Source organism: Pelodiscus sinensis, chromosome 2 (genome assembly GCF_052426305.1).
Source record: "Pelodiscus sinensis isolate ZL-2025 chromosome 2, ASM5242630v1, whole genome shotgun sequence".
In the NCBI taxonomy this organism is placed as follows: Eukaryota; Metazoa; Chordata; order Testudines; family Trionychidae; genus Pelodiscus; species Pelodiscus sinensis.
In genome coordinates this window covers 42,326,528-42,354,209 of record NC_143053.1, presented here as the reverse complement: position 1 = coordinate 42,354,209, position 27,682 = coordinate 42,326,528, and the positions used below count along the sequence as shown (strand labels likewise).

The following is a 27,682-nucleotide window of genomic DNA, read 5'->3' as shown; positions in this document are numbered from 1 at the left end:
TATGAAGCACAAAACCTAGAAAATCCAGCTCAGGATATACCAATCCATAAACTGTTGCATTTTCCCAAGTTAAGCACATTCAGCCTCCAACGTATTTACTTTTTTACCTATTATTAAACAGATTCTGGAGAGAATCTGGTGCAGAAAGAACCGGTTCTACATCTTGGTCACTCAGAGGACAAGGATCGCCTGCTGATTCCAACATCTGCCGAAGTCCAACTACATTGTCCAACAAGGATTCAAGGCTGTCATCTTCTTTAGAACGTTCCTGTATAAGAGATACCACAATCAGACACACTTTTCCAAAGAGGAGAATTTAGAACATACAACATTAAGTTTCTGCCAGATGGAAAAGCAAATGCTTCACAGACTATTTTCTGCACACTATGTTCCATCCATCTATCCAGTCCTCAAAAATGAACAGATTCAGCAAAGCAGATAGCACAACAGAGGGCACCCTACTACCTTAAAAAACACAAAACAAATAGCACTTCCCATTCCTGATGGAGTCTAGCCTTTGTTTACCTACCAATTGACTTGCAGTGGCTAAGAGAGACACCTGGTGGGTGCAGTAATACTGTTTATTGAACCAACTTATATTGGTGAGAGAAAAGCTTTTGTGCTTACACAGAGCTTTTCTTCTGCAGTGGCTAGGCAACTACTTTAATAAACTGATCCCAGCACACCAATCATCTCCCTACACGTTTTAGTCACCTGTTATCTCTTGTCATATATAAAGCTCTCAAGGGCATGGATTATCATCTCATATGCGAAAACAGTGTCTTAGCACAAGGAGGCCCCAAGCCCTGTTAAGGGACTCTTGGAATTAAAAGGTACAAATAATAAATAAAAACAAAGCCAACATAAAAACAATTCTGAGCACCACTTATAAAACCGTTCTCATGCATTTCATTAGCTATTGCATATCATCATGAGCCCTCTTAACAAATAAGTAGACATGCATCTATGTGTACACACTTAAAGTTCAGCTAAGGACATAACATGAACTTAATTATTCAAAACCGTTTTACCAAAACATGTTTCTCCAGTTCAAGGAGTAAATTTTCTGGAGTTTCTTCTTTGTTCTGTAATAAATGTTTTAACTCTGCTGTTGTAAGACCCAGCGTTCTGGTGGGATGAGAACCATCTACTTCCATAAGACTTGCATCATCTCCACAACATCCCTGAAAAATGTCAAATGCTACAGCTAAATTTATTTTTTTAAATAAAAAATTAGATGCTCTGACAGCTCTACAAAATGAACAGCTACTCAGACAAACTTTAGAACAGAACAGAACAATATGGAAATTCAGTGGATTTCCACTGAATAGTTTTTGATGAATATGCTGTGATTCTATGCAACAAACACATGCAAACAAACAAAAGATAATATTGCAGTTCAACTAATGGAGAGACAATACACCAAAATTTAGGAGGAAGATTTTTTTAAATCTATTCTTAGTGATTTAATATAAAAAAAGTATACTCAAGAGGACATGGTTAGCTCATCTCACCTATTTTTCATGAACATCGAAAATAGGCTTGTCAGGGCATTGTTAATGTTTCCGGTTTTTTCTATCCACATACTGATTTTGAATTGTGTGTTTTAATTTAAACACACACACACACACACACACACACACACACACACACACACACACACACACACACACACACACACACACACACAGAGAGCAAATCTCTTGTCATGACAAACTCAGATCCAAATAGTGGACACAATATCATGCCAACCACTTCAGAAACGTCACCTAAGGGACTCTGCAGAATCATCTGTAATGGGTCATATACACTTACATGCCCCTAACATTACAAATTATGTTTAAGAAATAAAACTAACTTCTCACACAAGTGTATTTCACTATTGCTACACTCATTACAGTTTTCATCTCATGTTAGTTAAATAATCAAGTCTGTGAAATCCTACTCAAAGTTCTTTGAAATTGTTCTGACAAGTCATAACAACAGGCATTCAAGTATTTGAACTGTTGTTTTGGGGATTTTTTTTTGGAAATTAATGTAAAAATAGAAAGGAATCTATTTCTGAACTTCAGTAAATTTGAAAGATGAAACAAACAACTATCATAGTAGGGGCAGAAATATGGGAAAAGCAAGCATGCCAAATATTAAAATCAATGTAAAAATCAAAAATTGTTTCAACACAAACAATTCTTGATCAAAATGTGTGAAGGCCAGATGACTGCATTTTCTCCATGAGGAATACAAACGAATTTTCACATGCTAAGAAAAATGCTACTCTTTATTAACAAACATTCTTTGTAATGTGCAGCGGATTTTGTTAAGCGATAAAGGATGCACTATTGATGGAAAAACGTATCCAAAACTTTACAGCGAAGTGCCTTTTGAGCTAGTAGTTTTTACTTTTTCATCACCTCTTATCTCTATCAAAGCAGTGCTTCGAAAACATTTGAAAAAATGTTCCACATATAATCACTTACCAGTGTGTCAGAGTTAAGAATTTGTCTCATAAAATCCAAAAAAGAAGAGGCCAGTTCACCTGTATCCTTACTAAAGCTGTTTACTACTCGCTTCAATACGGTATACAGAGCATGGTTGTGTTTTCTGAGAGAGCTGTTTTCAAAATAAAAAGAGAGGGGAAATTATATACTGCATCTCGCAATCGCTGCATTTTATTTAATTGTAAAAAGAAAAGTTGCATAAGGAAAATAACTGAGGTAACAGATTATTGTGCAAAATAAACTTAAATTTTTCTAAGATGCAGTGTGACAACCACTATGTATCCATCCTCACAAAAGAGGGACTATGCCAAAAAACACACCACTCCATGATGATATCAGGTCTTGTTATCAGAGAACAAAAATGACACAAACAATTCAATACCCATCTAGTCAAAATCACTCTATCTGTCCCACTTTAATATTTTCTATAATATATTATGAAGTTTCTCTCATCAGGAAGTATTTCTGCATAGGAAATAATTCGAAATACTTTTGACAACCAAGAAACAAAAATTGTGCCCCTCAAAATGATAATTACAACTGTTATCAGGCAGTTGGGAAACCATGTAGTCCAATGCCTATGACTCTCCACTGGGATTCGCAATATCCAAGCTCTATTCCTGACTGTCTCTGACCTATTGTGTGGCCTTCAGCAAGTCTCTTCATATCTCTGTGCCTCCAATTTTCCTCCCAACTTTTTCTGTCATATCTATTTAGATTGTACTCTTCAGAGGAGGAACTACCTTATGTGTTTGTAAGTGCCTAGCACAATGGGGCTCCACTCTCGTGTGGGGCTGCTAGACACTATTACAATACAAATAATAAGTCAGAATAAAAATATTCACTCTTTAGATCTTTGTTTAAAAAATGTGATCTGAATTTAAAATTCTAGATCATTCAATTATAAAGCAGTACCTCTTTAAGTGGTAGAATCCATAATCATGCTCTGTAAGGAACATCATTGTCCTCATACATGTCAGGAGACAATTATAACTGGTCTCTGTATTAGCAAGTGTTTCCATCAGACAGTCACAGATTAAGGACATCAATTCTTTGTTTGGTAATGAATTGGAGAGCTGTTCTAATTCAGAAACAGATCCCTCTGAGGAATTTGGCAAAATCAGTGCGATGTCCTGTAAAGAAAAAACACCACTACTTGATAATCATTAAAATACCCTTTGTGTGTAGAGATGGTAAATACTGACCATGCATTTAGATTATATACTTTCATTTTCATGAAGAAAACAATAAATTCGCTACATACAGAGGCCTGCACAGATACAAAATTCGTATCCATATCTACAAAAATGAGCATAGGATACCTGCATCCACAGATGCAGATAGCCATGGATATAAAGTGGGTATCTGCAAATTTGCAGGGCTCTAGCTATGTATCTACCTAGAAACTTAAAAGTGTATTGGATTTTTAAAATAATATATTCAAAATTAAAATAAATACTTAGTACTTATAACTCACAAAATAGTCTATATTAAAGTTCAAACTGCAATTTTTTAATCTTTTGAGCTGAGCAAATACATTTCACAAAGAAGATTCTGAAATTGTCAGGCTTATTGATTTACTGGTTTGTTACCAACAAAAGAAATCCAAAATATAAAAAGATAGTTTAAGTGATACAATTACTGGTCTTGTGAGGTTTTTTTTAATAATACATAGGCTTAAAATGCTGGCTAAGATACTAGTGTAGAGCATTGCTAGAAACATTCATTAACTGTTTTTAAAGGATTCATTCAATATCTGCTATACTGAATGAGAGAGAGCTGTGTGCCATGAAAGGGCCATCTAGAGTTAGACAAACAGGGACTACACTATACATTATATATTTGTAGTAATTCAGGTTGTCCCTCTCTATCACAAAAAATAGTTAAATCAACCACAATGAATAATTTAAGTTTTAGAATTGCTAATACTTTCTGGAAAATTTAAAACATGCCAATTTCTACAATTGTAGAATTCCTACTACACAAAATAAGGTCAGACATATGATGACAGACAGTTAACCTCTTTAGTGATTAAGAGACGCACAAACTGAGGAGACTGCACATAAAATCATATGTATGCAAATGCACGTATGTACCTAACTGAACATTTGCCCTTAAATGTTCCGTTTCTTAATATGGGGTTTTCAGATTAAATTTCCTATTCTACTGGATTAATTACACTTGACAGATTTTCTTAATTCAGGAATTTTACACTAACAACATGTGACTAATATGTTTGTAAGAGGCTTCAGGCTGACAGCTTGGGAGAATAGATCAGTTTATTCATCGATCAGTTAAAGCAAGGGCAGTATGAGCTTCTCACTGTCCCATCCATGTGCCAAAATCTTCATAAAATTCAGTTTCCACTTCCATTAAATTCTTGGTCTCTACCAATGCCAAACAAGGGGGCTGACTGCAAGATCAATTATTTTATATATGGACACCAGTTCACTGAGACCCACACTGAGAACAAACCCATTTCAGAAGAGTCAGTGAATAGCTATCAATGGTTATTTGCATCATATGATATAAATCTAACTCCCCCCTCAAAACGTTAACAGTAATTTCCCTTAATATTTTGAGGGAAAGGGACATTCAAGTGCAAATATTATAGATTTTGTACCCCAAGAAAAACAAAACATGAATGCTACAGTATACTAAAAACTAAGGGACTGAACAAGAACTGATAAAATTATCACAACAGTTTGCATCTGAAAACAGATAAATTAAGAATGCCCAAATTATCATGACATCAAGATTACAGATAACATTCAAGACACTCCTGCAAATGTGAAGAACTTTTTTTTCTGTGACATATAACCATAGCAATCTAAAAGATTGTGTTCTATTGTGTGTACACACACACACAAACACACACACAATTTATAATGACATTCAGTAATTTATATTTTAACTGTATAAAATACCTGATCACAGAGGGACTGCAAAATTGATGTTACATATTCAGCACACTGTTGGTGAATAACATTGTCCCCAGCAGATCGCATTAAAGCCAAGAGCTCCTGGAAAACTTCCGCATACTTTTCATCGCCTTTAATAGTTCCATTAACTAGATGCAAAATAGCTAATTTACAAGCTTTGTGTGAGGCCAAGGCGTCAAGTAAAGCAAGTAATCGGGTAGTCTGGCCAGTGTACTGCTTCTCTTTATCTTCTGCGCTGCTGAAACAACATCAATGTACTTTAAAAGAAGTGGTCCTACATAATAGTCTATTTAATGACTTTCAGTCTAGTACAACCATTTTCATTTAAGTAGATTTAAAACTAACTTTGCATTTTAAATAAAAGCCATAATTTAAATGTTTAAAATGTATGATTTCTGAAAAAACTACCACAGCTACTACATTACTTGAATATAATTTTATATGCAATATAACCAATCATCAATTTAACAAATTATAGTTCATCTAAGTGTATACAAATATATGTTTTTAAAAAACCTTTCAATTTTGTTTCAATTTCTCACAAATATTTCCTATAAACATAAAATGCAAAATTCTTTACATTAAAAGAATATATTGTTTGCTTAGTTGGCAACACAAGACACTATAGCAGACCTTGGATAAGAGCTCAAATCAAATCTGTAATGGACTAAAAAGGTATCCAAAATTCCATGTTCTTCACTGAGAAAATTACTACAGACAACAGTGATGAATTCAACAACTATTTAAAACAAATCTTCATGCAATGGAGAACAAAGATACCTTTGTAGATCTTCTACAATCAGATCCAGTACAGTCCTCATGATAAGAAGAGCAGTTGGTGATGCCAAGTCACACAGTTGAACACAAATACGCCTCAGCATATGCTGAATAGGCTGGCAAGTTGAACCAGAAAATGATCGAACTATTTCTTGTAGCAATTTGGCTTGAACATGGAGATGCATGCTCCACAGTTTTCTAGTGTTGAGTGCCACCGATATGTCATGTGGTTCAATAACCTGTGGAGAAAGTATTTACAGGCTCTTTAAAAGATTTTTGCTTTATGGACAAATATCATTCAGGACCAAATCCTGCCCTCCTCGGATAACTTCCCACAAATCTAGCAATATCAGTGAGTTACAAGTATGTACCTCAAGACAGAATTTGCAAATTACACTAATAGTTATCTCAAAAGACTAGGCATTCCTTTGACACCTAATTTAATCTCACACTAGTGTAAACAATCACAATCAAACTGTTTATTCTTACTCTTTTGTTAAAGATCAAAAATTGAGCATTAAAGCTCCCAGCTCTTCTATGTGCTCTGAAAAGTCTAAACATCTCTATGCTGCCATTTCAGCTCTTAGTTTTGGATACAAAAGCTGCAAGGTTTTGGTAATATAATGGGATACTGAAGAACTATCTAGTCTAGCTAAATAAGTGACAAAAAATAAATGTCCAATTAACTACAAATCTCTGGTTATTTGGGAAGCTTAAAATTAACACAAAGCATGCACAAGTTGATTACCGATAAATAATTAAATATACCTCAAAATAACCTATTTGATTACAAATCTCCATTGACCCTTTTATTCACCTCAATCTTTTCCACAACACAAATATGAATTTAAGGTAATATGGAAGTTATTTATTAAATTGCTGGTTTAATTAAAACCATACCTGGGTTGTTTGCATGGGCAATGGAAGAGGTAGCAATTCTGAAAGCAGTATAAGTCCAGAGAAAAATCCTTCAGGAATTCTCAAAATTGAAGAGAGGACCTCCTTTAACATTAAAGACCAAGTATTATTGGCCAAAGTTTCTTCTGAGATTGTAAGTTTTTCATTAACTCCCTGGGTAAAGGTCAATAAAATATCAATAATGTCATTCTGGATTTTTTGTTCATCACTATCTAAGCGGCCTGAGAGAGGGATAGAACACAGAAGCATATGCAAAGAAACAAGTGCTGAAGGAACACGCATGTCTTTAAATTCAAAAGATCCACCCCTCAAGAGCTCAGTTAACATGGTTTTAAGGAGATTAAGAGTACATCGCGCCATAGAAATGGTAGTAACTCTGTGAAGTGTGGTTCCCATGTTGACATGGAGCCGCCAAGGCTGAAGAAGAATACTGTTCAATTTTTGCAGAACACGAATGAAGGTGTCCATTCCTTCAGCAGAAAAGAGCTGAATAACTGCGAGATTCCATTTAAGATCCTTCTGTTGACCTGTAAAGGGGTGGGGAAGGGAAGAAGAATTAGCTTTCACACATCTCAAACCAATTATATTTAAATCAGATTTTATCAGGTGTGATAAAATAACAGATACTTAGAAGACTGGGTTTTATGTATCAGAAAGTAATATACCTTCAACAGGAGGTGGTGGGCATGCAACATGACAAAGAACACGGAGTGCAGTGGGAAGACCAACTCCTTCCTGGGTCATCAAACTATCAATATTCTATTAAAAAGAATAAAGAACATATGTTATAAGAGAAAATTGCAACAAAGATATTCTGGATACATTACACCAACCTATTTTAATAGCCTTCTGAACTGATGTAAAGCCATCACAATACATTTTTAAAAAAATTACTATATAGGTAAGAGTGAACTAACTGATATGGACCATTAAAGAAAGCTGTATCTTATTGATATCATTTTTCCAGTTCCTCAACAACCTGGTTCACATTCTACTCATGGGCATGACTGAAGTTGTCAAATACAACTACTCTTCACTTGTAGAAAGAGCATTGCCACACTGTCAAAATTTACACTTATGCAATACCTTAGGAAACACTTCAAACTGTTACACTAAATTATGTATGTCATTTTCCATTACAGACAACTACCAGGTTGTAAGCAACTTTTAAGACTGCTTATTTCTACATAATAAACCTGCTCCTTCCTTCTAATTCTACATCATCACAATCTGCTATGGAAGTCACAGACTTTGCAAGTGCTGGCCTGAGACATTAAGAGCTGGACAGACTGACTGCATAGGAAAAAGCATCTCATATGACATTCCCATACAAAGTGACCTCTGTATGAAAAAATGTACTAACCTGCTTAATATATTCAATGAGATTTGGGATGCAATTAATTTCAAATCTGAGATTTTTCAAAGGTTCAAGCCACTTGCAGAGCTCTAAAAACGAAGACAGGATATTTTGGTGAACAGAAAGGTCATATACTATAGTTGTATCTGTTTTATAAACCTGTGCTTTAAGAAGAATTTAATTGACAAGATGTTATGCACTTAAGATTAAAATTTGCTAGGTACAAGCCATATTATGAATTATGAGTAATTATGGGTAATAATATTAACGTAAGGAGAAAATAAAAAATACATTAAAGTAGGGCATGCATTTTGTTTGAATTTTGTAGTATTTAGCTTATGCAAGTTTGGTGCCAAAATTATTTTTTGAAATATGACCATCTTATGGCTTATCACCTTCTAAATGTAATCAAAACTGAACACCTGAAACACTGCTAAATTGGCAATTTATTTCCCTTTCTAGTAATTTTTAAGGGGGGGAAGGGAGGATGAGGAAGTGCCCAATGATATTGTTTCCAACAAGTCTCTTCAATATGTTTTCTATTAGAAACACTCTTGTCCCTGTCTTCATTATTCCTTCCTATATATGTAAACAATTTGTGAAAACTGCTTTGTATGAAAAACTGAATTAAGGAGATCCCTACTGTTTATATGCATGAGTATGCAGATTAGGGATGTGAACCAGTTAGTTACCCAGTGAACTGGTAAACATTACCTTAAATGGGTAGTGCTTACAGGTTCCGGTTAACCTGGTAACCAGTGGGAACTGAAACAGCTCCTTACCTGTCGCTCTGACAACAGGGGCTGCTCTGAACAGGGGCTGTCAAGGCTCAGGGTAGGAGCCCCACGGGCTGAGGGTTGCTCCTGCCAAGCTGTTCCCAGCCCAGATCCTGCTTTAGTCAGTTAAGTGGTTAAACATTAGATGAACTTAATGTTTAATCAGTTGACTGATTAAACTGAGATTTTACATCCCCGAGTGAAATACAAATTTTCTAGATTCCTGCAAATTTGCAGACATCCGCTTTATATCCACAGGTATCTCCGTCTGTGGCTCATTTTTGTGGATGTGGAGACTGATTTTGTCTCTGCGCAGGGCTCTATAAACAAACATACCTAAAGAAAATGTCTCATGGGGTTTAGGGACCCCTATTACTCATTTAAAAATACAATGCCTAATCCATTCAGAAGCAAAAACAACAGCACATTTCTCTCACATACACAATCACATACAATAGGTATTAACAACAAACCATAGCAATACATTCTGCTCCTTAAATGTCCAATTAAACCCCATGCTCAGCCACCCAGTCTTCTCCATCAAAGTTCTTAAACTCTGATGTTCTCTTCCCTTTTTGGTCCATAACAACCTGCATTTGTTAACCTGTCAGTTTGGAAGTTCATAGGTGGCACAGCTGAAAGAATGGTTTATGTAGGATTTTATGATATGATTAAGGAGAGCAGCATCCATCTTTGTGCAAGAGATGGTAATTGAAAAAACTGATGAACTAAAAGTTTCATATTGAAAATTTTTGGTTTCTAGTTGTGCATTTTATGTTTCAAATGGGCCTACAGTTCTAGACTGGTAGGAGAAAAATTAAAAAACAGTCAAAATTAGAATCAACCACTGACTCCCTATTTTTGCTAAATCTTTCCTTCCTAATTATTTCCAACAAAGAGCGCAAACTTCCTGCAATTATCTGATATTCTTGGTAATGAATATTACATAAAATATAAACTTGGAAGGTATTCAAATTGAAGAACTCATATCATTATCACAGAAAAAAAAAAATCACATCTTTTCAATGAGTCAACCTAATCATATGCAGCTAAAAAAGAAATTTCATTATACCCATTGTCAAAACCAGATGATCATGAAGTACTAATTACCGATATACACAATACATTTCTTCTATACATTCCGAACAATTCACTTGATAATGACAAATACGGTACCTTGCAATTTGGTGTTATTTTCATCTGCCTTACAAAGCTTCAATAAGGGCGCTGAGTACTGTTCCAGCATTTGGACATCACTGGAAGACTGAACAACCAGCAAAACAAGTATGCAGGCATAATTATAGGCAACTGACTTCTTGGACTTGGAGTCACTGAAAAAAGGATACAGGATTTTCCTATTAAATTCTAGGCTAGCACACTCGACACTTGCTAGATTTTCCACTCCTGAGCCTCTATGTACCTGCCTTCAGAATCTTCATTACAAGTTTATATAGCAAATTTTTTACTGTGGAACAAAGCCATTCTCTCTTTTACAGTAAAAGCGACAAGGAGTCCTGTAGCACCTTATAGACTAGCAGATGTATTGGAGCATAAGCTTTCGTGGGCAAAGACCCACTTCGTCAGATGCATGTCTCTCTTTTACAGCAGTTTTTGAAAAATAAAATACAATTGGTAAGAGGCTAGGTGGGAGTCAAGAGGTCAGGAGGGGGGTTGTTTTTGTTTTACACTTATTGGTACTTATGTATTTTATACATTTTGTAAATTTCCCCTTTAGAAACTTCAGTACTCAAAGAAAAGGGAAATGGATAACACTGGCTACATTCAAGCTAGCAGTAAGTACATTTTCTTATCCTGCTTCACCATTGTTGTTCAGCGAGGGAATACACATATCTGCTCAAGTCAGAAATTGCTCAAGAAAAACACTGACAAAATTTTCAAGATTTGGGGAAATTTGTGGCGTGGAAAAAAATACCCGTCCCTTGTACTGTACCATCCCTAACCAGGAAAGCCAAGGTAAAGAGTAAGTTACAGCTGGCAAGGAATGTAGAGACAACAAGAAGTTCTTCAAATACATCACACAAAAAAGAAAGAACAAGTATAGTGTGGATCCGCTGCTTAATACGAAAAGTGAGTTAGTAATAGAAGGTGATGGGAGGGCAAAGCAACAATGACTTTGTTTCAGTCTTCTCACAGAAAACAAAATGTGACCAAATAACTAGCGAAGTAACCAGAAGCAATAAAGGGAAAAGGATGTATATTGCGATAAGACCACACTAGTGATCTCCTGACCAATTTGAATAAATTCAAATTAGTGAGGCCGGATGCTATTCACCCAAGAATACTAAAGGAATTAGCCAAAGAAATCCTGGCGCCACTGGCTATATTTAAATTCATGGATGATAGAAGTGGTCCCAAAACACTGAAAAAGGGCTACCATGGTGCCCATCTTTAACAAGGGGGAAAAGGAGAAGCCAGAGAACTAGAGACCAGGCAGCCTGACCTTTATACTTGGGAAGCTATTACAGCAATGTGTAAAACATTCAATTTGTGAATTCCTGAAGGGAGTGTCACTGGCAGCCAGCATGAATTTCATGCCAGACCAACTTGATTTCTTTCTCTGACACAGTATTTGGTTTGGTGGACAGGGAGATTGCAGTGGATAAAATATACCTGCAAGCCACCAAGGATTTTGACAGTGTCCCACATGACATTCTGAAGAAATATGGCCTTTGTGGAGCTACCATTAAGTGTATACATCATTGGTTAAATAACCCCAAACAAACTGTAACTATAAATGGAATTGTGTTGATTTGGAGGGAGGTCTCAAGTGGAGCTCCAAAGGGACCATGTTTGTGTCAGGTGTTGTTTAACATCTTCATTAATGGCCTGGGTGTAGGAATAGAGAGCATACTAATCGTATCTTCAGATGACACAAAACTGAGAGAGGGCAATTGCTAACACTTTGGAGGACAGAGAGAAACTCAGAGGAATCTTGATAAATTGGAGAGCTGGACAACAGACAACACAATGAAACTCAAACTGAAATATAAGGTGCTACACATAGGCTATGTCTAGACTGCAGGCTTCTTTTGGAAGAAGCTTTTCCAGAAGAGATCTTCCAAAAAAAAAACTTCTTCCAAAAGAGAATGTCTACACAGCAAAAGTGCATCAAAAAAGCAATCTGCTTTTTCAACAGATAGCATCCATTCAGTGTGGATGCTATCTCACACTTCAACTGTGAGTACTATGGACAGAGTGGCCACCAGGGCACCTGTGCTTTTTCGTTTTTCCTCTTCTTTCAAAAGAACTCCCTCTTCCCCGTCCACACATGCCTTTTTTCGAAAGAGCTCTTTGGAAAAAAGGCTTCTTACTTGTAGAAAGAGGTTTACCAATGTCAGAAAAAAACCTCTGTTTTCGATTTTTTTTGAAAGAACATGATTGCAGTATGAACGTAAGTGAAGTTTTTTTGGAAAAACGGCTGTTTCCAAAAAAACTCTGCAGTGTAGACATACCCCCAGAGAAGACTAACCAAATGCACAAAAGGAATCTGGGAGTTGTGGTAGCTCACAACCTCAACACGAGTCAGCAAAGTACAATTTTAGGTCACATTAATAGAAGCATAACATGCAAGTCATGGGAAGCAATAGAACTGCTCTGCTGAGAGCTGGTTAAGCCTCAGCTGGAATAGTATGTCCAGTGTTAGTCACCAGCGTACAGGAATGTTAGAGAGAAACTGAAAGGAATCTAGGGGCAAGCAACTAAAACGATCAAAGAAATCAAGTGCAAGACATATGAGCAAAGACTGAAGGAACTGAATATGTTTAGTTTGGAAAAGTGGAGACTGAGGGTGCATATGATAGTAGTTTTCAAATATTTAAAATAATGTCACTAAAAATATAGGGAAAAGTTGTTCTCTCTTGCCACAAAGGGACAGACATGAGGCAATGGGTTCAAACTATAACATGGTAGATTTATATTAAATGCCAGGAAAAACTTCTTAACTGTAAGGGCATTAGGACAATGTAACAGACTGCCTACAAAGTTGGGTGAGCTCTTTCATTGGAGGTTTTCAAAAGGAAGCTGGATAGTCATCTGTCTTGATGATTTAGACCAGGGGGTCCCAAACTTGCAGGACATCTACAGGCCACAATATAGTCGCAAACCAGCCCAGGAGACCCAGTGGAACTTACCTCTCCCCAAACTCCACTCCTTCCCACCAACACCCCACTCTCTCCACTCCATTACACCCCTCCAAGGGACATGGCCTCAAGATTACTGGGGAGGGCCTGATGCAGGGTGGCAGCTGCAGTCAGGCCCCCTGCAGAGGTAGGAGCACACTTGGCATGCACACTCACTCTGCTTCCCCACGGCAGGAACACTGCTGCTGCCCCACACCAAGACCCCACAGCTATTCTGATGCTGCATCCCTGAAGGGATGGGGAGCCATGAGGGAGAGAGTGCAGGGGCAGGACTTAGGGGTTGGCACAGGAACGCCCTCCCCTGCCCGGTTGGGTCTCCTAGGCTGGATGTGAATATGCTGTAACCCAAGACTTTGAAATCAAGACTTTGATTTAGGCAACAAACCTGGAATCTTGGCAATGATTAGACTAGATGACCCTAAAAGTCTCTTCTAATCCTTTTATTCTATATCTAGTTTCACAAGCGAATGTTTATACTTAGTTTTACAAAATACTAGGCAATGTTTTATCTGACCTATAGTGAAACAACAAAACAACATTTGTCTCTATGATGTATATAGTTTCTATATTAACAGACATTTGATTAAAAATGTCTGCAATCTCTATATTATAATTTTATTTTAAATTAGGGCGGTTAATTAATGTGAATTAATTTTTTTAAAGCACATTAATAGCTGGCGGTTCTGCAGTGCTGCACCTTTGAAACACCGCCACTGGCATTTCAAAGGGACAGCACAATGGGAGCCTGGGATCAGCTCGAGTCCCCAGCTGACTCCGGGCTCTGCGCAGCACTGCTCCTTTGAAACACCGCTGCCCCTTTGAAACACCGAGTTTCAACGGGGCAGTGCTAGCAGAGCCTGGGGTCAGGTGGGGACTCCAGCTGATCCCAGGCTCCCACTGTGCTGCCCCTTCGAAACGCCACAGCAGCATTTTAAAGGGGCAGCACTGCACACTGATCCCAGGTTCCCAGGCACTGCCCCTTTGAAACGCCGCCACAGTGTTTCGAAGGGGCAGCGCAACGCAGAGCCTGGGGTCAGCTGGAGTCTTCTTATTGTTTAACAGCATGATTAATTGCAATTAATTTTTTAATCGCTTGACAGCCCTATTTTAAAATCAATGATAATTCTGCAAAATCTTCAAAGTGTAAGGTTTTCTTTTGTTGTTTTCTATTACGTCTATTTCTTTACAAAGTGACAGCTAGTTTATCAAATAAGAAGCGAACACAAATATACAATTACCCTAAAGCTTCTTTGGAATAGTATTCCATTAAAGTAATAAGACTTTGGAGATTCTTCTCAAGGCTGAACACATGAGCTACAGCAGATCTTCCAACAGGATTAAAAGTAATCAGGTAAAGGTTATGAAAGGTTCCCAAGAGATCTGAATGGTCCGTTTCCTCACTGGCTGTGCACCGCTGAAAGTGGCAGAATAATTCGGAAATACACTGCAACGTCTGTGTTGAATGCAGTAGCCACAAGGCAAATGCATCATCATTAGCACTGTCTGACTGGAGGCCTTCTTCTTGATCTGGATCAGAAAACTGACAAAGTGCTCTAATCAACAAGTTTGTTGCTTCATACTCAGACAGGAAGAAGAGGAGACCCTTTTGTGACTGTCCCAGGAACTTCAACACATCTCTGACAGCCTGAAGCACACCAGGATGAGAACTTGTTACTGGAATGGATAGTAGCAAGGTGATAGACTCCAAGAAATGATGACTATGAAGGTACCTGCAGAAATGTAAAACAGAAGTATCTGTAACATATGATTATCTGCACACATAGGATTTATTTTCTGAGTGTACTTTGTATCTTAGCCTATATTTTAGATGAGTTTATTCTTTTGTACAGGCAGTCCCCAGGTTACGTACAAGATAGGGACTATAGGTTTGTTCTTAAGTTGAATTTGTATGCAAGTCGGAACTGGCTCCAGATTCAGCTGCTGCCACTGAAACTGACCAGGGGCTGACTACAGGAAGCCGGAGGCAGAGTTGCTCTGCTCCCAGCTTCCTGGAATCAGCCTGATCAGTTTCAACAGCTGCTGAATCTGGAGCCTGGGACAGAACAGCTGGGGCGCAGCCAGGTAGGTTCCCACAGGACCAACCCGGCAGCATCCCAGCTGCTCTACCCGAGGCGTCCCGCAACAAAAGCCTGGTCTGCTGGGGGTGGGGGGGCGCACTAGCTGCGCCCCCTCCCTCCCCAGCAGACCAGGGAGACCCGAGCAAAGCCGCACAGGCGGAGGGACCCCGCTGCCCGTGCAGCTTTGCTCCTGTCTCCCTGGGGTGCTGGGGGGAGTACCCCCCAGCACCCCAGGGAGACCCGAGCAAAGCCGCACAGGCGGAGGGACCCCGCCGCCCGTGTGGCTCTGCTCCTTTGCCCCCGAGCAAAGCCGCACAGGCGGCGGGATGCTGCCTGTGCGGCTTTGCTTCTGTCTCCCTGGTCTGCTGGGGGGGTCCAGCAAAGCCGCTGGACCCCCCCAGCAGACCAGGGACACCCGAGCAAAGCCGCCTCCTGGGCGGCTTTGCTCGTTTGCCCGGGAGCAAAGCCGCCCAGGCAGCGGGACCCCCACCGCCTGGGCAGCTTTGCTCCTGTCCCCCTGGTCTGCTGGGGGGGGTCCAGCAAAGCCACTGGACCCCCCCAGCAGAGCAGGGGGACAGGAGCAAAGCCGCTCAGGCGGCGGGAGTCCCGCTGCCTGGGCGGCTTTGCTCCCGGGCAAACGAGCAAAGCCGCCCAGGCGGCGGCTTTGCTCAGGTGTCCCTGGTCTGCTGGGGGGGTCCAGCGGCTTTGCTGGACACCCCCAGAAGACCAGGGAGACCGGGAGAAGCTTTTCTTGCCCCGGAGGAAACGGGCGGCGACCCGCCGCCCATGAGCTCCGAGGCGAGAAAAGCCCCGTTCGTAAGTGCGGATCCGACATAAGTCGGATCCGCGTAAGTCGGGGACTGCCTGTATATTATGAAAAAACATATATTTACCATACTTAATGGTAAAGAAGAGCATTCTAAGCCTTTTTTCCCAAAATCTATAGTTATTTTATCTCTGTACTGAGGATTAAATACCTATTGAAATAAACATTGTGTTCAATAAAATCACTCAAGGTATGTCTACATAGGAGCGCTATATCGACATAATGTCTGTTATCCCAAAAGCGTTGTGCACATCTTAACAGCATGCCCATTTTGAAATACATTCAAAATACCAGACATCTTATTCTGCACGAGGAATAAGGAAGACACCAGAACAGCACTCTATTTCGAAATTTGGCGCTGTGTAGACAGCACCAAATTTTGAAATAGGCTATGCAATTTGAGCTACGCAAAATCGTGTACCTTATTTTCAGAAAGCCTATTTCGAGCTACATGGACTGTGTAGATATACCCTCACTGACCATCACCAATCAGCAAAAACTTTAATTTTTGGAATATTCTGAATTTTCAGTAATTGTATCCTCAAACTAAATATTGTAATAGTGCTAATTCTTGAACTCAAATTTTCCTTTTAAAAACAACACAACTTCTTTAGGGTTTTTTCTAGGGCATTTTGTTTATCGTAGAGGCAGCTTTTAAAAAGCATCTTTTGGAATATGCAGATTCCTTGCCCATTCAGTCCTTGGTGATTCTGATGCAGCTACTAATGATGCCTGATAGTGTTACAGTTAAGGATTTTGTGATACAGATGCTTGTCCACAGTAGGAACTAGTCCGAGACCATCAAGGCCAAGCTCTTCTGGGGCAGGAACTGTCTTTTCATTAAGTGTTTGTACAGTACCTTGCACAGTAGACCATGAACGGAATTCCAAGGTATTAACCCAATACAGTAGAACTCCAGTTCGGCAATCCTGACAGTCCAGCACCACCGGGAACCTGGAAGCGCTCCTGGCAGCCAGACAATTGGAGCTGCTCTGCGCCCCTCAGCGCTGCAGGACCAACCCGGCAGCACCCCAGCTGCTCTGCCCCAGACTCCCTCAAGTCAGCCGCTGCTGAAACTAACCAGCGGCTGACTCTGGAAGCCCGGGGCAGAGCACCCCAGCTGCTCTGCCCCCAGCTTCCCAGAGTCAGCCACTGGTCAGTTTCAGCAGTGGCTGACTTAGAATCATAGAACCAGAGAGCTGGAAGAGACCTCAGAAAGTCATCAAGTCCAGCCCCCTGCTCTAGGCAGGACCAATCCCAACTAAATCAACCCGGCCAGGGCTTTGTCAAGCTGAGACTTAAACACCTCTAGGGATGGAGACTCCACTACTTCCCTAGGTAACCCATTCCAGTGCTTCACTACCCTCCTAGTGAAATAGTTTTTCCTAATATCCAACCTGGACCTCTCCCACCACAACTTGAGACCACTGCTCCTTGCTCTGACATCTGTCACTACTGAGAACAACCTCTCTCCACCATCCTCTTTGGAATCTCCCTTCAAGAAGTTGAAGGCTGCTATCAAATCCCCCCTCACTCTTCGCTTCTGCAGACTAAACAGACCCAAGTCCCTCAGCCTCTCCTCATAAGTCATATGCTCCAGCCCCCTAATCATTTTGGTTGCCCTCCGCTGGACCCTCTCCAATGCATTCACATCCTTTTTGTAGTGGGGGGCCCAGAACTGGACACAATACTCCAGATGTGGCCTCACCAAAGCCGAATAAAGGGAAATAATGACATCTCTGGATCTGCTGCCAATGCTCCTCTTAATGCAACCTAATATGCCAGTAGCCTCTTGGCTACAAGGGCACACTGTTGATTCATATCCAGCTTCTCATCCACTGTAACCCCCAGGTCCCTTTCTGCAGAACTACTACTTAACTGGCTGGTCCCCAGCTTGTAACTATGCTTGGGATCCTTCCGTCCCAAGTGCAGGACTCTGCACTTGTCCTTGTCGAACCTCATCAGATTTCTTGTGGCCCAATCCTCCAATTTGTCTAAGTCACTCTGGACCCTATCTCTGCCCTCAAGCGCATCTGCCTCTCCCCCTAGCTTAGTGTCATCCGCAAACTTGCTGAGGGTGCAATCCATCCCCTCATCCAGATCATTAATAAAGATATTGAACAAAACCGGTCCTAGAACCGAACCTTGGGGCACTCCGCTAGAAACCGACCACCATCCTGACATCGAGCCGTTGATCACTACCTGCTGGGCCCGGCCTTCTAGCCATCTTTCTATCCATCTTACTGTCTATTTATCCAATCCACATTCCCTTAATTTGCTGGCAAGAATATTGTGGGAGACCGTATCAAAAGCCTTGCTAAAGTCAAGGTATATCACATCCACTGACTTTCCCATGTCCACAGAACCAGTTACCTCATCATAGAAGCTAATCAGATTGGTCAGGCACGTCTTGCCCTTTGTGAATCCATGCTGACTATTCCTAATCACTTTCCTCTCTTCCGAGTGCCTCAAAATGGATTCCTTAAGGATCCCTTCCATGATTTTTCCAGGAACTGAGGTAAGACTGACCAGACTATAGTTCCCTGAATCATCCTTCTTCCCTTTTTTGAAGATGGGCACTACATTTTCCTTTTTCCAATCATCCAGTATTTCTCCCGATCTCTACGACTTTTCAAAGATAATGGCCAAAGGCTCCTCAATGACATTTGCCAACTCCCTCAGTAACCTCGGATGTGTTAAGTCCGGACTCATGGATTTGTGTACATTTAGCTTTTCTAAATAGTTCCTAACCTTGGGGAAGTCTGGGGCAGAGCAGCTGGGGTGCTGCCGGGTTGATCCTGCAGCGCCGCTCCCCCATCCTTCCCACCCTACCCCAGACTCCTCATAGTCCTCCCTTCCAATAGTCCGGCATATCTGAGAATCCGGCACCTCCTGGGTCCTAAAGGTGCTGGATTATTGGAAGTTTACTGTACAAGTAATAAATAGTAAGATGGTGAGAACTTTGGTTAGTATTTACGTAGGCTGAACTGTAAACAAAAATATAACTGCAATCCCAGACTAGCAACCTGGCCTAGCAAATTGGCCACATGAATGGCTCTCCTTGTCAGAGGGCCGCAAGACTGTCGTAAACAAGACAGTTTCCCAGGACAGGGTAGTTTTGCTAACTGTGCTTGAGCACCTAGAATTTGCAGGTGTGCCAAGTGTAGAAGTGCTTTGATTGTGAGCTGTGCTCACAGCTCTCAGAGTCAATGTTGTGTGCAGTCAGCACACACCTCACTTTCCGTGCCCTTGATTTACATGTGTGTACTAGTAATACCAGTAGGAAAAACTGACATGGATGGAAACCTGCAAAATCTGTCAACCCTGTGCATGAGCAACAGGAAACAAAATGTAGAACCCCATTGAGCTGCATGTAGCCCTCGGGCCATAGTTTGCCACCACTGCCATTAACCATCCAGTCCTCCCAAAAGCTTTTTAAAGCAATCTGTAAACATCCACTAAAAATTAAAATAGTAAAGTGAATAATGTAATATTAATCATTAACTTACTCTATTGCATACCTAGTCCACAAAGCATACTAGCTACCAAAACATACTAACTACCAAAAGCAAAAAAAGAACCCAGTCAAAGCTATCAAAAGTGAACTACAGCTGTCTTACCTGAAAAGGACTGGATAAGGATCATCCCTTTCTGGGGGTCCTGTAATGCGTGCCATTGTCGGAAAAGATTTTACCGGTGGCTGAATCATTGTATGAGGTGCAGTCTCCATCAAATGAAAGATTTCATCTAAGAGGCTAATAAGTTTTTCCACGTCTCCTTCACTGATACTAGAAGATTCCAAAAGATGATCCATATCCATAGGAGCCTCCACATCATTTTCATACTCTGGGTTGGTTCTCTCAAGTCCAAGGTCTGGTTCCTGCTCCGACTCCGTATGATTAGGAAGGGAAGGAGTATTCTCTGCTAACTGGTCACCAAGCTTTTTAATGTCTGACAGAATCTCATAGAAGTGGCATTTCTGCAGAATTGCAGAACCTGCAGTGACTACTCTCACAGTCTGATCTAATAGTATGAGCTCCAGGAGTTTCTGATAACCACTTTTTTCATGTGCCTCTATCCCACCTCTTAAAAACATTTCCATTCCCTCTGTCATGCTGATAACACTATCCAATGCTTTAAAAGCATTAAGTTTAAGGGAAGATGAAACATGATCTGCAAATAACAGTTCAAATAATGCATTAACAACTCCTGCATGCAAGAGTCCCATGATTCCTTGAGTCCCACATTCTGCTAGCGATGACACCAATTTTGTTCCAGCTTTAAGCTGTCGGACATTCAAAGCAATCGGCTGCCTGAGAGCTACCTGCAAGTTTAAAGCCTGCACTGTCCAGTCTACTAACTGAGTAATATAGTCCTGTTTTGTGTCCTTCATTTGCAGGTAGCTTAGGCCTTTTATTATTAAATTTGGAATTTCTTCTAAAGCTGTCACCCACTTTGCACCTCTTTCTTCCTGATATAATTCCAGGAGTTCAATTAGCTTAACCGAGGCTTCTACTGCCCCTGAATTTTCCTTGTCTGGATCTTGATCCTTTATCTTACCAACTTCAACCTCAAATATGGTCTTGTAAGGACAGCTGAAGTACAAAAGTGGTCCAAGCTCTCTTTCATAAGGCTCATATGTCACAGGTGGTACTGAGGCTAGATCCTCAGGGGTATATTCGATATCAAAGCTTGGATACTTAAATGTTTCACGTTCCAGATCAGCAATTCCATCTTCATCACTTGAAATCTGCTCATAACCATCATCACCTATGAAAAAGTTTAAGTTTAACAAACAAATTAGTGACATCAAGCCTAGTTTTATGAACTTCAGACAACTACACAAAGTTAAAAAGTAACATATAAATTACTATTGAGAAAATATAAAATATTCAAAACATTGACAGTTTCATTCCACAGGTTGAACCTCCCTAGTCTGGCACCCTCGGGACCTGACTGACCCTGGATGAGGGATTTTGCTGGACCAAGAGAGGTGCCCCCAGTCCTCCCAGCGCTGGACTGCCCCCATAGGTCTCCTGACCAGCTCCCCCTGCTGCGAACAGCCACACTGCCTTGCTAGCCCCCACCCCTTTCCCAGCTAAGCCGGGCAGCCCAGCTCCAGGCATACTGGGCTCCCGGTTGCACCAGCCAGCCCTGCTACCATGTGCCAGGCTCCTGGTCCCGCAACCCAGCCATCGCTTGCAGGGCTACAGTTGCGCCAGACAGCCCAGCTGGGTCATGCCTGGCAGTCCAGTTGCGGAGAGCCCAGCTGCTCCCCCTTTCCGGCCCTGCTGGGTCTCACCTGGCAGCTCAGCTGTGAGAAGCCTAGCCACCAGCCCTCCACCCAGACTCTCTGGTCCTGGAACATCCATAGTCCTTCCCGACTTCAGATGGGACAAGAAAGTCCCAGTTTACAGAGGTTCAATCTGTACTACTATAATTGGAAGGCAAAATTAGTAAACTACTCTTTTTCACAGCACAGCTGCACCACATCCATAAATCAGGAAGCAGAGCCTGATGAAGTGGGTTTTACCCACAAAACCTCATGGTCCTATTTATTTTGTTAGTCTCTAAGGCTACGTCTACACTACAAGTTTTTTTTGGCAGAAAATATGTTAATGAGGGACTCATTAGCCTAAGTCACATCATCACCACCATATTTTATGCCGTTTCTTTTTGTGCAAGGGTTTTTGTGCAAAAAGAAGCAGTGTGGAGTTTTCTTGTGTGTGCAAAAACCACATTTTGCGCAAGATCCTTATGCATGTCCTGGAGAGTCATAAGGATCTTGGGCAAAATGGTTTTTTTGGGGGGGGGGGGGAACCCATTCACACTGCTTCTTTTTGCACATAAACCCCTTGCGCAAAAAGAAACGGCAGAAAATATGCTAATGAGCCTCTCATTAGCATATTTTCTGCCACAAAAACCTCTTAGTGTCAACAAAGCCGAAGATGCCACAGGACAACTTATTTTTTAAAGTTACAGAATAGCACAGATACCCTTCTGAGACTGTTTCCTAGAGTGAGATATCCAATCATAAAAATCAATACTTCTCAACAACATTATGTAACAGTGGCCGAATATATCATAAATACTCTTTTAAACATCTCTAATCATGAAAGGTTGACACAATAAGCTGACTATCTGCTAAAAACCTCTCCCTTATATTTTAAGTCTGAATAAAACCCCATGAAGCTTTTGTCTTTTGTCCTTCTTAAGTTCACTGCTGGACTGCTCTTCTCTGCTGCAGCCTCTGTGAGCTAAGAGAACTCCTTTGTACTCTATGAAATGCGCACATTCCATTGCAATGCTGGCACATTGGTACAAGCCATAGCAAGCCCACAGAGCAGCAATGGAAGGTGCCTTGCTTCACACACCTGGCAAGTGAGGCAGCAGTGAAACAGTTGAACAATTTTCAAGGTTGGGAAGCATGCATTATTTTGGGTCAGACAGACATAATTAATTGGTCACTTTCCTAAGACAACAAAACTGTGTGGCTGTGCAGCTGCTTATTAAACCTCACACCAGGGCTCAGGGCTGCAGTGGGGAGAAATGCCTGCCTGCCAGTCCCAGCACTGAATTGCCACAGCTGGGCAAGAGGTGCTCCTCCCCTGGCTCCAACCCAGCCCAGGCAAGGATCTACCACAGCTGGGGAGAGAGGTGTCCCTTCCCCAGCCTCCATGCAGCCTCACATGGACATGCCAGGACCATGGAATGGTGCCCTTCCCCTTCCAGGCTCCACCAGAGCTGCCATAGCATTGGAGAGGCACTTCTCACATGGCACCGAACTTCTAGGGTGAAAGAGGGTTGGGGGTATTACTCTCTCCCCAGGGCAGCCTGCACCCCCTCCAAATCCTTCACCCCCAGCTCCACCCTAGAGCCCACACCCCTAGCTGGAGTACTCACTCCCACCCAGCACCACAGCCCTGAGGCCCCTCCTGCACCTCAAATCCAGTATCCCTGGCCCAACCCTAGAGCTTGCACCTCCCACCCCATCATCCCAGCCCTGAACAACTTCCCACACTTTAAAGCCCTTGGCTCACCCCTTCCCCTGCCATACATCATTCATATGTGCAATGAGTTTTGTGATGTGCACCAATATGGACATTACATATCACGTCACCTCCATATTGCTGCACATACAAAATTAATTTCATACGTGGACATAAAATACGACAGAGAACATTGGTTCTGGTGCACTGGTGAATATCAACCTCCCTTTTTGTATTTTTACATACCCTTGAAAATTCAGTAATTCCTTTGCAAAATATTCAATCCTCCATTAAGTATAGAAATGTTACTGTGGTGTCAGTCAAGAGCAACAGAATTTGGGCAGATTTTATTGAGAGAGGAGTACATTTTAAAAAAATAATTAGACATTAATACCAGTTTTTTTGACACTTACTTGTTCATTTAATTAAGTTGGATATTCACTAGGGGGCTGTGCCCCCTTGCTTGCTATGCTCGCCAACCCCACCGCTTTTGCAGCCAGAGAGCCTGTTAATCTTGCAATGAGCCCAGCTACACTCTCCATGGCGCCAAGTCTCTCTCACGTTTCTCCACTCCTGCCTACTACACCCCTGGATCCAAACGCTCTCGACCTATCCCACCCACTCATGCCCTTCAATCGCCAGTCAGTGCCCGCTGCCCTCACTGGGATGTTAAATATTGGTTAATTCAATAGTCGAGTAAACTCATGAATTCTTATCAGTTAGTCAACTATTCTCTAGTCCCCGGGGGCAGGGCTGGCAGCAGCGCGGGGTGCCAGGCAGGAGCTAGTCCACAAGGGGAGCCAGTTTAAAAAAATCAGCTCCTCCTGCAGACCAGCTGCTTGTCACCCTGTGCTTCTGTCTCTGAGAAAGAGGCAGCAGTGTGGGGTGGCAGCAGCCTGTCTGGGAGGATGGGCCTGAGCTTCCAGACCTAGCCCGAATCGGAACTGAGCTGGGCTGCCTGCCCACCTGGCTCCTAATACACTTTAAATGCAGCCCCACAGTGGCAATAGGTCCTGGACACAGCATGAGCCAGAAGTGAGCTGGGCTGCTGGCCAGACTGCTAAAAAATTTACTGCTTGGGCGCAGGGGAGGGAAATGCATGTAGTCTGTAGCATTAATCTATACGTTTTTGCTTATTGGTTAATCAACTATACTATTACATTCCTAGCCCACACCCTTCCTGCTCCTGCCCCACCCATTAATAAAATAGTCCATGGCCCACAGTCCACCTCCTCCTTCCATCCCTATCCCACCTCCATCTTCCATTCCTACAGCCCCATTCCCCCATTTCAATTCCTATGCCCACCCATCCTCCCTAGCCCCTCCCCACCCCCACACTGCCCATCCCCCTGCCTCCATTCCTATATCCCTCTCACCTCCAAAATCTCCCCTTACTGCACCACCCATCCCCACACATACCCTTATCTCCTTTCCTCCCTCCCTACGCACACCCTGCTCCCTTCCATGAACAGGAAACCTAACTAGGAAAGGAACGGCACCAGGCCCATATGCAGGAATTTGGACGGGGGGGGGGGGTTGCTCTGGGTGCTGTGACAGCAGAATCTGGGCAGCTGCCTGGAGAGAAGCAGCAGCAAAAGTGGCATTGCTGGGGTGCTGTGAAGTGGGAAAAGGCGGAGGAAATGGAAATGAGGCAGAGTAAGAGGCTAGAGGGAGGGTTAGAGAGTGGGGGCTTCTTTTGGATGCCAGGGTGAGAAAGGGGATGAGAGTCTGTGAGGGGACAGGAGAGGGGCTGAGGAAACACATGGAGGATGGAAAGAGGGCCAGGGAGCCATACAGCAATAGAGGCTCTCCAGGTGCCACCATGCAGAAACAGGCACATGCACTCCAAACACTGCTGGGCCTCCCCTCTGTGATGCCTCAGGGGTTGCCGGTCTGCAGCGGCAGTTTCTACCAGGACAGCTCAGCGCTGATGCAGCCCCTCAGGGCATGGCAGAGGATGGGGCGGCCAGGGACGTGGAGGCTGCCTCCGTTCCCAGTGCGAGTGGGCCATGCTCTAGGCCTCACACCAGCTGAAGCAGCCCCCTAAGCCAGGGGGCTGAGAGCTCCTGACTGGCAGGAGCACAGCCTTGCAGCCCCCGTCCCAGGGCAGCAAGACAAAGCTGAGTCCACCCCATGCACGCAGTTGCACACCACTGGCAGGCTCCAGAAGGGGACATGGTACAGTGGTTGCTTCCCCCGAGCTGGGGGCCACCAGGCCTGTGCCGGTGCACAGCCAGCACCTCCCCTCGGCCACGGGCCCCACAGCACTTTCCCTGTGGGCCTGCTATCACATGGTGCTTCAGGCCCCCTGATTGCCAGGAAGGCCCCCAACGTTCCCAGGGCCAGCTGCCCCGGAGCTTCTACCTGGGGTCTTGCATGCGAGCAATGGCAGCAGCACCTCCACAGCCCCATTCCCTGCCGCAGGCTGATCTGGAATGGTGCCCAGGCCCTGGATGGAATTGCTCCCTACCCTAGACACTGTTCGGGGAAGGCAAAACTCCCTGGCAGCCCAGCCTGGGCAGATTCCGTTTTTAAAGGGTCCTGCCTGCTCAGCTCTGGTCAGTCTTTCGGGAGGCAGAATCTGCCCAGGCCGGGCGGCCAGGCAGCTTTGCTGGTCTCCGAACAGTGTTTGGGGCAGGGAGGCCAAGGGAGGGTGGAGTCTGTGGGACGCAGAGTAACATGATGATGTCACTCTCTTGTCCCACAGGAAAAAAACGTTTTTCTATAGAGGGGTAAAATCCAAAGTATAATATGGTGCTGGTACAGCACATATACATCTTCAAATTCACTGAGACAGAATAATCTGATATTTATTAATCAATAATAATTTGCATTTAGTTCTGTACAAATTGAGAAAAAGACAAGATATGTGACTTGCCCCCAAGTCACACAAAACATTGGTAGAGCTAGGAAAAGAATCAGATATATTCATGCCCAGTTATCTGCTTCAAATCTTTTGACTGCACTGCCTCAAAAAAGTCTATAAGCTCACTCATTTCTATTTTTGCATTACACTCACCTTCACCTTCCTCCTCCTCCTCACCTTCCTCTTCTTCGTCTTCCTCCTCTTCCTCCTCCTCATCTTCTTCCTCAGGAATACTCTCTACTGTATGGCCATCATCCTCTTCCTCTTCCTCATCTTCCTCCACATCCACATCTTCCTCCTCATCCTCCCCTTCTTCTGGTTGCTCCTCCTCTACCTCCCCTTCATCAGAGTACTGGCCTTCTTGGTGAACGGATGTTCGATCAGGAGAAATGGGCTCAAAGTAATCCTCTCTGTGATCAACATCCTCCTCCTTTTCCCCAGCCACTGAAAAAAGTAAAGGATAAATCTTATTATTTCTAAATCCAGTAGTCAACAATGTTTACAAGTTTTGCGGTGAGAACAGTGAAATAATTTTTTTAAAAAGCATTCAAATGCTTTTACACAGTCACTACAATTATTTGCCTTATTAGAATTGTATTTACGTAAACAGTGTTATGTATTTCTAATAGTAAAGACTACTTGATTCTGTAGTCCTTGTAAGGAAAAAAAGTCACTGCAGTCCATGGGAATTTTGCATAGGATATGGAGTGCAGAATCAGTCACTATGATTTTCTTTTCTATATTTAAAGTTTCAAAAGTTACTCACTTTTACACTGAATATAGTTATTGAAAATATAACAGCAGAACAAGGGATTCTCCTACCAGTCCTACACCTGCAATGCTTGTCCTAAAGATGACTCTGTCAGTATTAATGACAGCAGAAAGCTCGCCTACTACTAGGTAGCACGGTAGATCTTTTTCCTCTCATTATGTACAGCTGTGCAGTAAACAGACAGAAAAAGAGTAAGAATCTACATTAGATATACCTGTCACAGGCATGGGCTCATCTTCATCATCATCAGGAGGTGGAGGGCCTGGAGGAGTCCTTGGTCCCCTGGGTTGTGGTCTTGGAGGACTTCCATTAAACTGATCTTCTTTCTCCCCATCAACTACATTTTTGATTTTCAACAAACAAAAGATCTTAGTTTGGGGGACCTTGGGACCTGACCCATCCTGAATGAGGGAATGTGTCAGATATGGGGAAGTCCCCTGCCACAAGCTTCCCAGGATGCTCCCCCTCCCTTTGACTGACCCCGCTCTGGCCCCACGGCCACTGGGCTCCAGCCTGCAGGGCTTGGACTTAGGCTCCAGCCCACTGGGGCCCTCCAGAGAAGGAGCTCCCCAGCCACTACATCCCTGTTTCTCCCCCACCTGCCCGGGAATCCCCGGGGAAGGGGCTTGCCAGCTGCCCCGCTTTTGCCACTCACTGCCAGGGATCCCTGGAGATGGGTCTTGCCCTGCTTGTGCTGCTGGCTGCCTCACTCAGCCAGGGCTC

General features: G+C 42.5%; 1 protein-coding gene across 6 annotated transcripts in view; it reads right to left on the bottom strand.

Annotated features, from left to right (window-relative positions):
- VIRMA (vir like m6A methyltransferase associated) overlaps positions 1 to 27,682 on the bottom strand; it is a 63,488-nt gene that overhangs the window by 11,467 nt on the left and 24,339 nt on the right. For 4 of the 6 annotated variants that reach the window (XM_006110999.5, XM_089776204.1, XM_075920372.2 and 1 more), the window contains 14 exons: positions 27,174 to 27,296; positions 26,341 to 26,631; positions 19,953 to 21,102; positions 14,667 to 15,158; positions 10,445 to 10,599; positions 8,499 to 8,581; positions 7,801 to 7,894; positions 7,118 to 7,662; positions 6,221 to 6,456; positions 5,426 to 5,678; positions 3,414 to 3,631; positions 2,478 to 2,610; positions 1,032 to 1,184; positions 108 to 268 (listed from right to left, as the gene is read on the bottom strand). In XM_006110999.5, the coding sequence (XP_006111061.2) occupies positions 108 to 268; positions 1,032 to 1,184; positions 2,478 to 2,610; positions 3,414 to 3,631; positions 5,426 to 5,678; positions 6,221 to 6,456; positions 7,118 to 7,662; positions 7,801 to 7,894; positions 8,499 to 8,581; positions 10,445 to 10,599; positions 14,667 to 15,158; positions 19,953 to 21,102; positions 26,341 to 26,631; positions 27,174 to 27,296 (4,087 nt within the window). The remainder of the gene's footprint in view (positions 1 to 107; positions 269 to 1,031; positions 1,185 to 2,477; positions 2,611 to 3,413; positions 3,632 to 5,425; positions 5,679 to 6,220; positions 6,457 to 7,117; positions 7,663 to 7,800; positions 7,895 to 8,498; positions 8,582 to 10,444; positions 10,600 to 14,666; positions 15,159 to 19,952; positions 21,103 to 26,340; positions 26,632 to 27,173; positions 27,297 to 27,682) is intronic. The other 2 variants (XM_075920373.2, XM_075920375.2) reach the window with 2 other exon arrangements.